At 54.4% G+C, this 12,812-nt stretch overlaps 1 protein-coding gene across 1 annotated transcript in view; it reads right to left on the bottom strand.

Moving 5' to 3' along the window:
* Positions 1 to 1,979: 1,979 nt before the first annotated feature.
* ZAN (zonadhesin) overlaps positions 1,980 to 12,812 on the bottom strand; it is a 28,737-nt gene continuing 17,904 nt past the window's right edge. Inside the window, exons 22-40 of the mRNA XM_014550115.1 lie at positions 12,121 to 12,329; positions 11,743 to 11,884; positions 10,832 to 11,079; positions 10,569 to 10,733; positions 10,245 to 10,369; positions 9,596 to 9,903; positions 7,807 to 8,018; positions 6,920 to 7,061; positions 6,352 to 6,599; positions 5,763 to 5,892; positions 5,403 to 5,574; positions 4,976 to 5,149; positions 4,567 to 4,706; positions 3,946 to 4,145; positions 3,719 to 3,857; positions 3,147 to 3,287; positions 2,226 to 2,325; positions 2,090 to 2,133; positions 1,980 to 2,014 (exon numbers count right to left, since the gene is read on the bottom strand). Coding sequence (XP_014405601.1) covers positions 1,980 to 2,014; positions 2,090 to 2,133; positions 2,226 to 2,325; positions 3,147 to 3,287; positions 3,719 to 3,857; positions 3,946 to 4,145; positions 4,567 to 4,706; positions 4,976 to 5,149; positions 5,403 to 5,574; positions 5,763 to 5,892; positions 6,352 to 6,599; positions 6,920 to 7,061; positions 7,807 to 8,018; positions 9,596 to 9,903; positions 10,245 to 10,369; positions 10,569 to 10,733; positions 10,832 to 11,079; positions 11,743 to 11,884; positions 12,121 to 12,329 — 3,074 coding nt within the window. The remainder of the gene's footprint in view (positions 2,015 to 2,089; positions 2,134 to 2,225; positions 2,326 to 3,146; positions 3,288 to 3,718; positions 3,858 to 3,945; positions 4,146 to 4,566; positions 4,707 to 4,975; positions 5,150 to 5,402; positions 5,575 to 5,762; positions 5,893 to 6,351; positions 6,600 to 6,919; positions 7,062 to 7,806; positions 8,019 to 9,595; positions 9,904 to 10,244; positions 10,370 to 10,568; positions 10,734 to 10,831; positions 11,080 to 11,742; positions 11,885 to 12,120; positions 12,330 to 12,812) is intronic.

Genomic DNA, 12,812 nt, shown 5'->3' with positions numbered 1-12,812 from the left:
GGGGAGAATCCACTGGGATGGGGGTCCAGTCAGATGGAGACAGATGTAGACCAGATGTTGACAACGGGTGGGTTTAAAGACAGAGGGGGAAAGTGTCTGCATTGGCCGTGGGGGAGGTGCGGAGAGCTGGGGTGGAGGATGCAGGCCCCCACGTGTGTACACATAACACAGATGCTGGGCTGGATCAGGAGGACAATTCCCCCTTTCAAGATGCTGCCCAGGCAGGTTCTCCCAGCCTCTGGGGAAGGGGAGGGGGAAAGTACTTGGGTTCTTCCCCCACTTCTCCCTCCCAACCAGAAGGATGAAGATGGGGTCAATCCCCGTTGCTTTTCTCTGCCATCTTCTGTTTCTTTCTTCCCAGTCTGCCCGCCCTCAGGGACACCTGCAGGGGCAGGCCTGGACTAGGGCAGCTTTGTTTAAATGGCGCAGCTGTTATTTCTGCATCTCAGCTGCCCCCCCTGTTGTGGTGTTGGGGTCAGTGCAGGATCCGAAATCATAGCTTCTGCCTCTCCCAGCCCAGGGAGCCTCAGGCAGTGATCCCATCTCAGTAATCTGGAATTCTCTGTCTCCTCCTCTGATGAGATATTGCCCATATTCTACCTCCAAGGGAGGGAGGGACTCAGTCCTGCCAAGGACAAGGGGCCTGGATCCAGGAGGAGGAGGTCTATCTGGAGAATGCTGGCTCAGGCCACCCCTTCCCCTGACAACCGGACACTTGGCTGAGAAGGTGACCTGGGCTGGCTGGGGGAGGAATAGATCAAGGGAGCAGGGCACAGATGAAGAACGGAGGCAAAGGGTTAAAGATGGTGGCGGTCTGTGCAGGTGTACAGCAGGAAGCCCCGTGGCACCCGGATTAAAGCATGGCCAGCCCAGTTCCAGGATTCCTGAGCCTGCCTACCACACCCCACCGTGTGAGCTGCTTCCCCCAGCAAAGGTTCAGGGTGGTCTGGCCATGGGCACTCCTTCCTCCCCCAGCCCTATCGCCAACCACGTTAGGTCTTGCTTCCTAAAAGGAAGGTGGCTGCAGGGTCGGTGATCTCAGAGGATTAAGCACAGATAAGGATACCTTTCTAGAACCCAGTGTCCTGCCTGCCTTGGTGTCCCCAAACCCAAGCCACTGACCCTTGGGACCCTACATCCCGATCCCCCCACACCCCAGTTGGGAGCCTTCCTTTCCTTTGAGCCCAAGGAGACTGTCCCACCCCCTCTCCCACACAAGGACCCACCTGGTGCGAGGCACAAGGCAGGGGTGGGGTCAAACTGTTTTCCCTTTGACCTCAGGCTGAAGTGTGGGGGTGTTGTCTCTCCTACTATGATGGAACCTAAGACTCCTCAGCAAGAGGCCCCAAGTCCCACTCTGTTGCCACGGTAACCCTTAGGTCCTTTTGGGAAATGGATGTGTGCATAAGGTGGGGGCCTCCTCAGAGGGTCATAGGCCTGTTCACCCTTTTAAAATAAAACACACTTCCCATTCTTAGCCTCTGCCCACACGTCATCGCATCATTAGGAATGTCAGACTCCTCGGGACCACTTCACTACCCCTGGTGGGAAGCTCGGGGCCAGGTCCTCTGAGAACGAGGATTCCTAGGGGGAAAACATGACGAATGCAGTCTTTCCTCCTGTATCCCAGAAGCCAGAGGGCTGACTGCCCATCCAGATGTGGCTTTGCTTCAGGAACAGACCTCACCTCCTCAGACATCCCTCTCTGGGCGTTCTGTGGGGCACAGCCTGATGGCCCACACACCTCTCCCTCCTAGTTCTCCCCCCAGAGACCCATCTCACAGACCCTCCTTCCGCCGTGATTGAAATCCACATCTCAAAACAAATTATTTTATCTCTTCCTTTTTCAGGACAACTCAAACTAACTCCCTCCTAGTTCTCCCCCCAGAGACCCATCTCACAGGCCCTCCTTCCGCCGTGATTGAAATCCACTCTCAAAACAAATTATTTTATCTCTTTCTTTCTCAGGACAACTCAAACTACGTGACTTTGAAGGCAGGTTCTGGAACAAAATCTGGGGGGAAAGGGAGAAAGCCTGTGTTAGAGGCTGCCTCCGCTCCCGGTTCTGGGCGGTGGGGTTGGTTCTCACCTGTGTCTGCCAGCCTGGCTCTGTTCTGACTCTGCGTTTTCTCCCTAAGGGATGGTGGGGACAGAGGGTCGGTGCCCACCCCCCATGTTCACTCACCCCCCAGCTGCCCCTCCTCAGCCCCTCTCCCAGCACTCACCTCCTCCTCCTCTTGGAAACACATTCTCTGACCACCGCCAGCGCTATGACCACCACGGGCAACAGCATTCCCAGCAGGATGGCCGCAAAGTTGGACACTTCTGGAATGGGTCAGGAAGGGGTGGAGGGGGACACACTTGCTTTTGGCCTTTGGTTGTCATCCTGAAGGTCCTGCATCCCCCTAAATCCCTGGTTGTGACTGGTAACTCCTCCAGGGGGCTGTTGCCCCAGGGGCTCCAAGTCCTTAGTGCCACCCCCTTCCCCAGGAACTCTTTCCGTTTCTGGGCACATAACTCCCATGTGCCTTTTGGGGGGGCGGGGGTGTTCATCCAGACAGTCCCTGGAGTCCAGGGCAGCATCTCCACCAGCACTTCTCAAAGAAGAATCCTAGAATCACTTCCATCGGTCACCTGGGAGCTTGTTAAAATGCAGATTTCTGGGCCCACTCCAGACCTACTAAATCTGAGTCTCTGGGGGTGATTCTCGGAATAAATGTGTTACACAAGCCAACCCTCCCAGCCCTGCCCCCTTCCCAATCTTAAGTAAGACAAAGTTGGAGAATCACTGGCCCAGGGGCTCAAGGGAATTGTAGTTTTGGAGGGGGAAAAACAACAAAAGGTCTTGGAGAGGCCTGGAGTGACACCAGAGGGGAAGTAACAGTGGGGGTGAGGCATATAGACCTCAGAAGAGAGCTGGGGTTCAGAGAGGTTCCCCGGTGACTCAGATTCTTTGAGAACCCTGTCTTGTTAATCTCTAGGGATAATATTATATTTTCTATAATATAGATTATATTAACACTATATTACCTATCTGTTATATGCCTGTAATATCTATTAGATGTGAACATTATACACATGGAGTAGTGGCAGTTGCTGGTGGGGCAGGGACCGTGAGGACCCAGGGCCAGAGATGAAATTCCTACCTGGCTTTTCGGGGAGCGGCACGTCCCGAAGCTCCGTGCAGAGGTCTCCTCCATAGCCCAGTCCACACTCGCAGGTGAAGTGGGCGCCCTGCTCCTGGCAGTGCCCGTCATTCTGACAGGGGTTCCGCAGACACGGGCTTTCTACAAGGATGAAGGGGGTTGCGGGGGGAGGTTCTGGGAGGACAACCACAGTCCAGGAGAGGGAAGAAAGCAGCAGCTTCCATTCCTGTCTCTGTGCTCACTAGCCCTGGCTCTAGGGAAATTGTTCACCTCGGAAATCCTTGTTTTTTTAACCTGTAAAATGGGACAATCGTGCTTGCTGCCAAGTGCTGAGTGAGGCCTAAAGGAGATCGTGGAAAGCTGGTGCTCAGTGCTTGGCAGGCGGCAGATGCTCAGGACACATCAGGTCCTTACCTTTTGCCCCTCTTGACAAAGGAAGGGGCTAAGCGAGAAGGAGCAGAACTAAACGGCACACACTTGCTGGCACTGATGGGGAGGAGTCCCATCAGTCCTCAGTCCAGGGATGCCTGAGGTATGGAGGCAGCTGAAAGCCAAGGGTGATCTAGGCTCACCTCGGAAGCAGCCACGAGTGCGGTTCCCCAGGGTGCAGATTTCCCCCTCGCTGCAGCTGAGGGGCTCACACAGCAGGCGCTCTGAGCTGACACAGGTGCAGCGCTGAGAGCAATCCTCAGTCACAAAGGTGTCGCCCCGCTGGAGAGGGAAGAAGGGCTGGGAGGAGAAGGCCCTAGTTTCCTGCCTCCACACCTCCACCCCCCAGGGCCTCCCACACACCCCTGACCTGGTAGTAGATGCCATTGTTGGTGCAACCACAGAGGGCCAGGGGGAGGCTCCGGGCACCACTGTAGACGTAGCCTGGGAGGCTGGCACAGCCTTCCACACAGGGGCCCTCACAGTCCCTGGGAGCCGCCAGGTTGGCACAAGAGGCAGGGCAGGGTGTCATACAGCTCTGGTAGATGGTATTGGCTGGGCACGCCAAGGCTGAAGGGACAGAGTCACAGTCAGAGAGTGGCCAGCTGGGGTCGGCCCAACAGGTGTGGGGAGTGTGGGACTGGAGGGGGAAACGAGGTCTCCAAAAATTGAGTATTGTTCCAACTCGGCCAAGAAGGTATAGGCAAGGAAGCCAGAGAGTGGGCCGGCTCTGGGTGTCTCTCTGTGACATTAAAGCACATGAAGGAAATGGAGGAGAAAAGGTGGGCATTGGTGAGAAGGAGCAAGATTGGTGACAGGTGGGGCTGAAGCTTCCCTGGCAGAGGCAAAGAGGGCTTAGGTTGGGAGGACACTGGCACGGTGAGTGTTGAGTGATGGGGCACCCATTGGGGAAGCCCCAGGTAGGAGCAATGGTGGTGGCACAGAGCTGAACAGAAGTAGAAGTGGCTGAGGGGTCAGGTCAGTGCCTCACCGCAGTGAGTGTGGTCCCGCCAGCTGACCAGGGTGGCGCCTGCCTCCTGGCAGATGATGGCGTAGGCGCCGAGAACCTGGCAGCGCAGCTCCTCCTGCTCTTCAGGGTCCCGGGTGGCACACAGATCAGACAGACAGTGCCTAGGGGAGCCGCGGGGACAGTGAAGGCTGTCAGAGAGGGGGAGGGGGCAATCATACCCAGCCCTGCAGAATAAGCCTGGAAGCCCCAGTAGAAAGACATCAGGCAGTGTGTGTGTGTGTGTGTGTGTGTGTGTGTGTGTGTGTGTGTGTGTAGGGGGCGGGTCACAAGGTATGGAGGCCACAGAGAAGTGAGCCAAACAGGGAAAGACAGAGACAGGCAGCAGGACCCAGAGAAAGGCAATTCCCAGTGTCCTGGGCTCCTGACTCACTCCTGGAAAGGCTCCGGGGCCACAATCTGGTGACAGGCAGCAAAGGGGCCCTGGGGGTCCACCAACACCCTGCAGGCCTGGGTGCTGTTGATGAACTGCAGCTGCTCTGGGCTGCATTCTGACACATGGAAGCCTGCCTTCTCGTCTCCCTCCTCCTCCTCCTCCTGGATGGACCTGGGGCAGAGACAGCCAAGGGCCAGGGGAGGCGCACAGAAGCCCATGAATTTAGGAAGAACTGAGGGGAGGGCATGGGCACAGGTGCCCCTCCACCCCCAGGATTAGGAGAATCAGGCAATGTGTCCGGGCACTCGCCTGTGGGTTTCCTCTGCTGCTGAGACTATGGGGTGAGTGGGGTGTGGACAGATATTGGGCTGTTGCTCATGCCCTGGAGCCTGGGCCTCCCTGCCCCGAGCCCCAACCCTCTCACCTTGAGAAGCGGGGGAGGCCTCCCTTGGTCTTCACCTCCCAACTGTTGCCGAAATGGTTGAGGTTCTGGGTGAGGGCACCATTGGGCAGCATAAATTCATTGTCCTGATTCTTGTCAAAGTTCCCGCACAGGCCACACACAAGCCCCTGGTACGTGCTGGGCAGGGAGATCACTGCAGAAGGAAGGGGCATCCAAGACTCCCCACCTCTTTGCTTTCCCACCCTCCTGGGGCCTCCATTGGAGCTCAGGGCCCCCCTCCCAGGCAGGGGTCCTCTCTCACCATGCTAGGTCTGTCTAAGATGTGGTCCCCCGCCTCCCCCGCTGCCATCCCAGAAATGTCTCTGTCCCAGCCTCAGGTACCTGCATTGCTCTTCCCATCAAAGCTGACAGTGAACTCAAAATCAGTGATCAGATACAGCCGATTGCTCCGAATGGTAACCTGCAGTTGCTGGTTGGGGTTGAAGGGGGTGTCCATCTTCTGGTCGTTGACCTGGAGAGGGGAGACAGGAGCCAGGGGAGCCCTGACTCAACCTGCCCCTCTTCCGCTCTGGCTCTGCCTCTCCCGGCACAGCTCAGTGCCTCTCTGTGGCATTGTTCCATGGAATGAGACACGCCAGTAGGCTTCCCTGTCTGTGTGGCAAAGGCCTCCCAGAGTTCTGCTGCCCCTGCAGCCCCAGCCCCTTTCTTGCAAAAACATTAGCAGAGTGGATGGCCCTGGTAGTTCCTCAGGCGGCTCCACCTTCTCATTGCAGGCTTTCTCTTTCTCTCTCATCCCCCCTCTCTCTCTCCAGCCTTTTGCTTGATCACATGCCCTCCACCGCCTCTCCCCATGACATGAGGATGACACTAATCAGGCAGCCGCCATCAGAAACTTCCCAGGGAACAGAGTCCAGGCTTCACCTGCTCCAGGTGGCCTCCCCAGAACCTCCCGGCCTGGCCCGCCTCTTACCACAAGCTGCAGGTCAGCCTGGAGCTGGACTGTGTAGCCGTAGACTATCACAATGACTTCCTGCAGGAAGATCTGGCTGAGGGGCGTATGCATTTTGTTGCGTCCCTCCACGACCAGGGGCACCACATTCCTGGGGAGTGTGTCCACGGTCTTGACCAGGATGTAGGTCATGCGGCCCTGGAAGTGGTAGCTAACACCGTCAAATGTGCGGTAATGGGGGTCTCCGAAAATTGAGCAACGTTCCAACTCTGCCAAGAAGGGCCAGCACTGAGAAGGCATCCTGCCCAGATATAACGGCCCCCAGAATCCTGCCCTGGTCTCTTGTCGCCCCCCCCTTAGCCCTGAGTCCCCTTGATACTTAAGCTGAAACTTGCCCCTCTCTCAGTCCCATTAAAAACCCGAGAGCATCTCGTCCAGTTCCCTCCTTATGCTCTTAAAGGAGTGAATCCCATGGAGGGTCATGCCTCGCAGGGAGCCACGGAGAACCCAGGCCCACCCCATGCCTGAGCTTGGCTTTCGCTCCGCAGAGCGTTGCAGCCGCTCTCCACCTCCCATATGCCTCCCTTACTGTGGGGGGCGCATGTGCTGCTGCCGTTGGAGTTGGTCTGGCAGTGAGAGCCAGAGGAGCAGGCGAAGGGCTGGCACTGAATGGTTCCTGCTCTGCAGGTACAGTTCTGGGTGCAGCCACTGGAGAGCCAGGTTGTCCCTGTCTGTGGAAGCCATAGGAAGAGCAAGGGAATGAGGCGGGAAGGCCAGTTCTCCTTCCTTCACCCCTTCAGCCCAAGCCCACAGTCTAAATAGCTTAATTGGCGCAGGCTAGAGGCAGTTTTAGAGCCATCCACACACTTATGTCACTGTACCACCCCCTAGAGCAGTGATGGCGAACCTATGACACGGGTGTCAGAGGTGACACGCGAACTCATTTTTTTGGTTGATTTTTCTTTGTTAAATGGCATTTAAATATATAAAATAAATATCAAAAATATAAATCTTTGTTTTACTATGGTTGCAAATATCAAAAAATTTCTATATGTGACACGGCACCAGAGTTAAGTTAGGGTTTTTCAAAATGCTGACACGCCGAGCTCAAAAGGTTCGCCATCACTGCCCTAGGGGCATTGTGCTTGGTGTCCTACATATGTTGTTCAGGAGTTAACTACTGGACCCATATTACAGATAAGGAAACTGAGGTAACACAGTCCCCTGAGTGGTACCATTAGGATTCAAACCAAGGCCATGCTCCTCCAATACACTGTGCTGTATCCCAAGTTTTGAATTCCTCAGATCCAAACCACACACCCCCAGCCCAGGCCTGGCTGGAGACCGCCCTGCCCTGTTGCCCCAGGTCGGGCCAGCCATGCAGACACGGCACCCCAGGCTGAGAGAGGCTGAGGAAAGGAGAGCGTACCATCCTCAAGGTGTGCTGTTCCCACCCCAACCCCCTTCCCCACTCACGGGGAGGGAGCGGCCCTGGGCATCCCTGCAGCCGCACTGCGTTCTGGGCACACACTGCTGCTCACTGAGCACATAGCCAGGCTGGCAAATGCAGCCCTCCTCGCAGGTGGAGGGAACGTTGGTGTCATCACACTGGCCTTCCAGGTCCCAGCAGGAAAGTGAGCAGGAGGGAACGCAGGATGTGTAGGTGCTGTGGGTGGGGCATTCCAGAGCTGGGGGGAAACAAGGGGAGGGGTAAAGACTTGGTGATCGTGGGCTATGTGCCAGGGCCCCAGGGAAGGAAGGAAAAAGAATGGCTCTCCCAGTTCAGCTTGGGAGACAAAAGATTGGAAACAACTGGAAAGTCCATTAATAGGAAACTAGTTAAATAAATGATGATAAACGGATTATGATAGAATAATGGCACGGTACTCAGCTGCAAGACAAAGTGGGACGTGGCTATCTGACATGGAAGAGAATCTCTGATATAGTAGCATCGCCAAGTTAGATTGCCAAGTGAAAAAAAGTGCAAAAAACTGTGTCTCAAAGGCTATTTGTGAGAAAATAAGGAAAGTAGAGTTGTACGTTTGTATGTGCAGAAAGACCTTGGGAAAAATACGGAGGTGCTGATAAGAGCAGGCTAGGCACTCCACCCATGGGGTCAGGGTGGGAGGGAGACTTCACTAGGACTCTTAATACTTTTAAAGTTTTTGAACCATATGAATGCATCGCATACTAACAACACTTTAATCACTGTTTTAAATTTTAAAAGTTTCAGGAATTAGATAGTAGTGATGGTTGTAGAACCTCGTGAACATTCAAAAAGCCAGTGGACTGTACACTTTAAAAGGAGTGAAGCCCAGTTGGGGGGCAGGAGGGGGGGTAAGAGATCAACCGAAGGACTTGTATGCATGCATATAAGCATAACCAATGGACATAAGACACTGGGGGGTAGGGGAGGCCAGGGGATTGTCAAGGGCAGGAAAAAAAGGAGACATATGTAATACTCTGTAATACTTTAAGCAATAAAACAATAATAAAAAATAAATAAAGGAGTGAAGCCTGGCCAGCGTTGCTCAGTGGTTGAGCTTTGACCTATGAACCGGGAGGTCACGGGTTCGATTCCCGGTCAGGGCACATGCCCAGGTTGCAGGCTCCATCCCCAATGTCCAGCTTGCAGAAGGCAGCCGATCAATGATTTTCTCTCATCATTGATGTTTCTATCTCTCTCTCCCTCTCCCTTCCTCTCTAAAATCAATAAAAATATATTTTAAGGAAAGGAGTGAATATTATGGTCCGTGACTAATCTCTTTTTTAAAATGTTAAAGAAAAGCGCTCCAGAAGGACGCCTAGAAGTCTGCCAGGAGGGGAGAAGAACTTTCTAGGTGCCAGGAGCAGTGTGTATAAAGGCAGGGAGGGTGCGGGAAAGCAGGGCTGTGTGGGGAATGCGGTCACTGGGTGCAGGTGATGGCAGATGCTCAGGACAGGGGTGGGCGAGGAGAGGCTGGGGCAGTGCGCAGGACACCATACATCTCAGGCAGGAGCTTGGACTCATATTGCAGACAACCGCCATGCAGGGGAGTAACATGATCACATATCCTTTGGAAAGACAGTGTTAGCGAAGTAGATGAGAAACAGCGTGCTGTCCTGGTGGGAGGGGCCTGGGCTAAGAGGTTATTGTCACAGTGCTCCTCAGAGACAGTGAGGTCAGAAGTGGGTCGGAAGTCATTGGAAAGGAGAACAGCTTTTTCTATCCACAGATAGAAACAGGGGTTGGGAACTATTTGGGATGACCATAGGGGACACTCACGGCAGAAACTGCTGTTTCTCCAGATTGGGGGCTTGAGCCCCTGGGCCTGGCAGGCGGCCCCAAAGGCTTGCAGAGAGTCGCAGAGGGCGTGGCTTAGGCCTCTTAACTCACAGAGGTTGTGCATACAGTCCAGCAGAAAGGGCGTGAGGGCCACCTGGGCGGCACACTTGGTCCAAGCCGGGGTCTGAAAGGCCACTTTGCAGTGCTTCATGGCTCTCATTAGGTGAGATGGCTTGCAGTTTGCACTCTGAGTCTCCTGATATCCTGCTTTGGTCTTCATCTGCTCATCTATTTGGTCATCTTGGCAACTGGGAAGGGGAAGGGGTCATCATAGGGGTAGCCACTGCCCCACCTCTGAAAAGTATCTGGTGCTCCCAAATGACCCCGAAGACACCTCTTGTTTTCACTGGGAAGCTGGTTTGAGCTCTGGCCACCTTCCATGCAGCCTCGGTTCCCGCCCATGTTTTGAAGCCAAGAAAAGAAAACTTGCATGTTTCTCCAAATAGGCTCCCAGAACCCAGAAGCCATTCCCAGTCACATTACACACATGAAGGAAGGGCTCCGCGCCCTCTACCCGAGGTGTGCCACATTATCTAGAGTCCCAACTCCTGTTCCTATGAAAAGGCAGAACGATATTGGGGACAATTACTTTGGGTTGGCCTCCTTATCTTGCCAACTATGCACAAAATCGATGTCATTCTGGGCTAGTTCGTCATTGGGCATCATTATTTCATCCTCTTCCTCATCATTGAAGTTTCCGCATATGCCACAGACCTGGGGGGCAGAGGGGAGTGTCAGCCTGCAGCGTCGGGGCAGGAAAGCACTTCTCATTTAGCACCCCTTTTTCCACTCTAAAGAGAAGGGAGCACTTGTCATCCCTCTCCTGTTCTGGGCAGGGCCATCTTGGGTTGAGGGCCCCACCCCTTGTGGGGGTGCTGACTCCCCTAGGACAAGAGCCAGGTGTTTTCCTCACCTTTCCATAATAGGCTCTAGGGATTTCGATCTCTAAGAACCCGTTGCCATCAAACTTGACTTCCATCCCAATGTAAAGGCTGAGCACCGTGTAGGTGCCACTGGCAGAGATGCGGACGCCCCGGACCCGGTTGTTCGAGGGAAGGGTGACCTGTTTGCCATTGATCTGCAGAGGAGAGCAGGGCGTGCGAGTAGGAAGAAGGACCAGAGAGCCCTCTCCCCAGAGCTTGCTTCCTTTGTCCCTGCCTGTGTCGCCCAGCTCACCAGCACATGATGGTCCTTTTGGAGGGTGATCAGGGAATCAAAGATGCTAATGTTGAGCTGGCGGAGGTAGAAAGCAGGGGATTGGCCTTCCCTCTCCTCATTCTCGCCACTGATCTTGAAGAAGGGCAGGTCCGTGGTGAAGTGACATGTTTTCACCAGGACATAAGCACAGGTGCTCCTGATGGCATGATAATGGCCATCAAAGCTCACATAGTAGGACTTGTCTTCAATCCGGCACACTCCCATACCTGCAGGGGAGAGGTGGCTGAGGAGTGCCCAGCCTCAATCAAGAACAGGCATTCTCGCCCTGACCGGTGTGGCTCAGTGGATAGAGCGTCGGCCTTCGGACTCAAGGATCCTGGGTTCGATTCCGGTCAAGGGCATGTACCTTGGTTGCGGGCACATCCCCAGTAGGGAGTGTGCAAGAGGCAGCTGATCGATGTCTCTCTCTCATCGATGTTTCTAACTCTCTATCCCTCTCCCTTCCTCTCTGTAAAAAATCAATAAAATATATTTAAAAAAAAAAAAAAAAAAGAACAGGCATTCTCCTCACCTTCAAGGAAAGGATGTGAAGGCAAGGGGCCTCCAAAGGGAAGGAAGACAAAATAAAAGAATCAAGAAACAAGGGCTAAGCTGGTGTGAGGCTTAGGGGTAGGACGGGTATTATTCTGCCAGGAAGAGACTTCGAATGTCCCATCTAAGTCCACATCCGCTGTGGGAGAACCATGAGTGACTTCAAGGAGTCCTTCCCAGCAGACAGTGCAGTGGTCATCTTTCCCCACCAGAAGCTCTGGACAGCAGGGCCACAAACTGGAGCGCCACAGACGGCAGCAAGGAGAGTATAAGGGGAACTTGGGGAGAGCTTGTCTTGGTGGCTGGGGGGTCCTCTTGCATGCTCAGTGGCCTCATACCTGAACTCCGGCAGCGTATCAGCCCGTGCAGGGCCCAGCACAGTTGTCCAGGGTTGCAGGAGGTGTCGAGGCAGGAGATGTTGTGGGTGGAGCAGGAGCAGAGCCTGGAGCAGGTTGTGTCCGTGTACCAGCTTTCCCCAAGCTGTGGGATGTGGGCATGCAGCAGACACTTGGAAGCCAGAGACAGACTGACCCCCCACACCCCGAGAGCTCCCTGTGAGGCTGGCTTCACTCAGTGTTTACCTCCATCGCAACCCTCTCTCAGCCTTTTGGCTCTGGGCTTACTCCTCAGCCCCGCGTACTGGCCTGCCTTACTCCTTCTGCCCCCAAACTCGCAGAGCTTGGAAGGGCAGCACACCCCTTTGTCTGGCCTCTCACCGGGTAGTAGGAGCCCCGGGGGTCGGTGCAGCCGCACTCGTTGAAGGGCACACAGGAGGCTCCACTCAGGACATGGCCTTTCTGGCACTCGCAGCCCTCGGCACAGGGCAGTGCTGCCGGGCAGTCTTTTGGGGTGTTCAGGGTGCGGCAGGTGGCTGGGCAAGGGTTGGCACAGGGGCTGTAGCTGCTGCCAGAAGGGCACTTCAGAGCTAATAAGAAACCAGTGTTAGGAAGGGCTGAGTGATCTCCACCTCCCTGCCCTTGGGACATCAATAATTCCTGGGAATGTGCATTAGACCAGTGGACAAATGAAATGGGGTCAATCCAGGTAATGGAATATGATTCAGCCTTAAGAAGAAGGGAATTCTGGCACATACTACAACATGGATGAACCTTGAGTACATTATGCTAAGTGAAACAAGCCAGTCACAAAAAGACAAATACATGAGGTCCCTAGAGCGGTCAAATTCATAGAGACAGAGAAGAAAATGCTGGGTGCCCGGGGTTAGGGAGGGTGGGGTGGGGATGGGACGTTAGTGCTTAATGGGGACAGAGTTTCAGTTTGGGAAGATGAAAAAGTTCCAGAGATGAATGGAGTTGATGGTTGCATAACAGTGTGAATGTACTTAATGTTATAGAACTGGACACTTAAAAATCTTTAAAATGGTGCCAAAACTGGTTTGGCTCAGTGG

This window comes from Myotis brandtii, unplaced genomic scaffold (assembly GCF_000412655.1).
Source record: "Myotis brandtii unplaced genomic scaffold, ASM41265v1 scaffold583, whole genome shotgun sequence".
NCBI lineage: Eukaryota > Metazoa > Chordata > Mammalia > Chiroptera > Vespertilionidae > Myotis > Myotis brandtii.
This window is presented reverse-complemented; position numbering and strand designations above follow the sequence as displayed.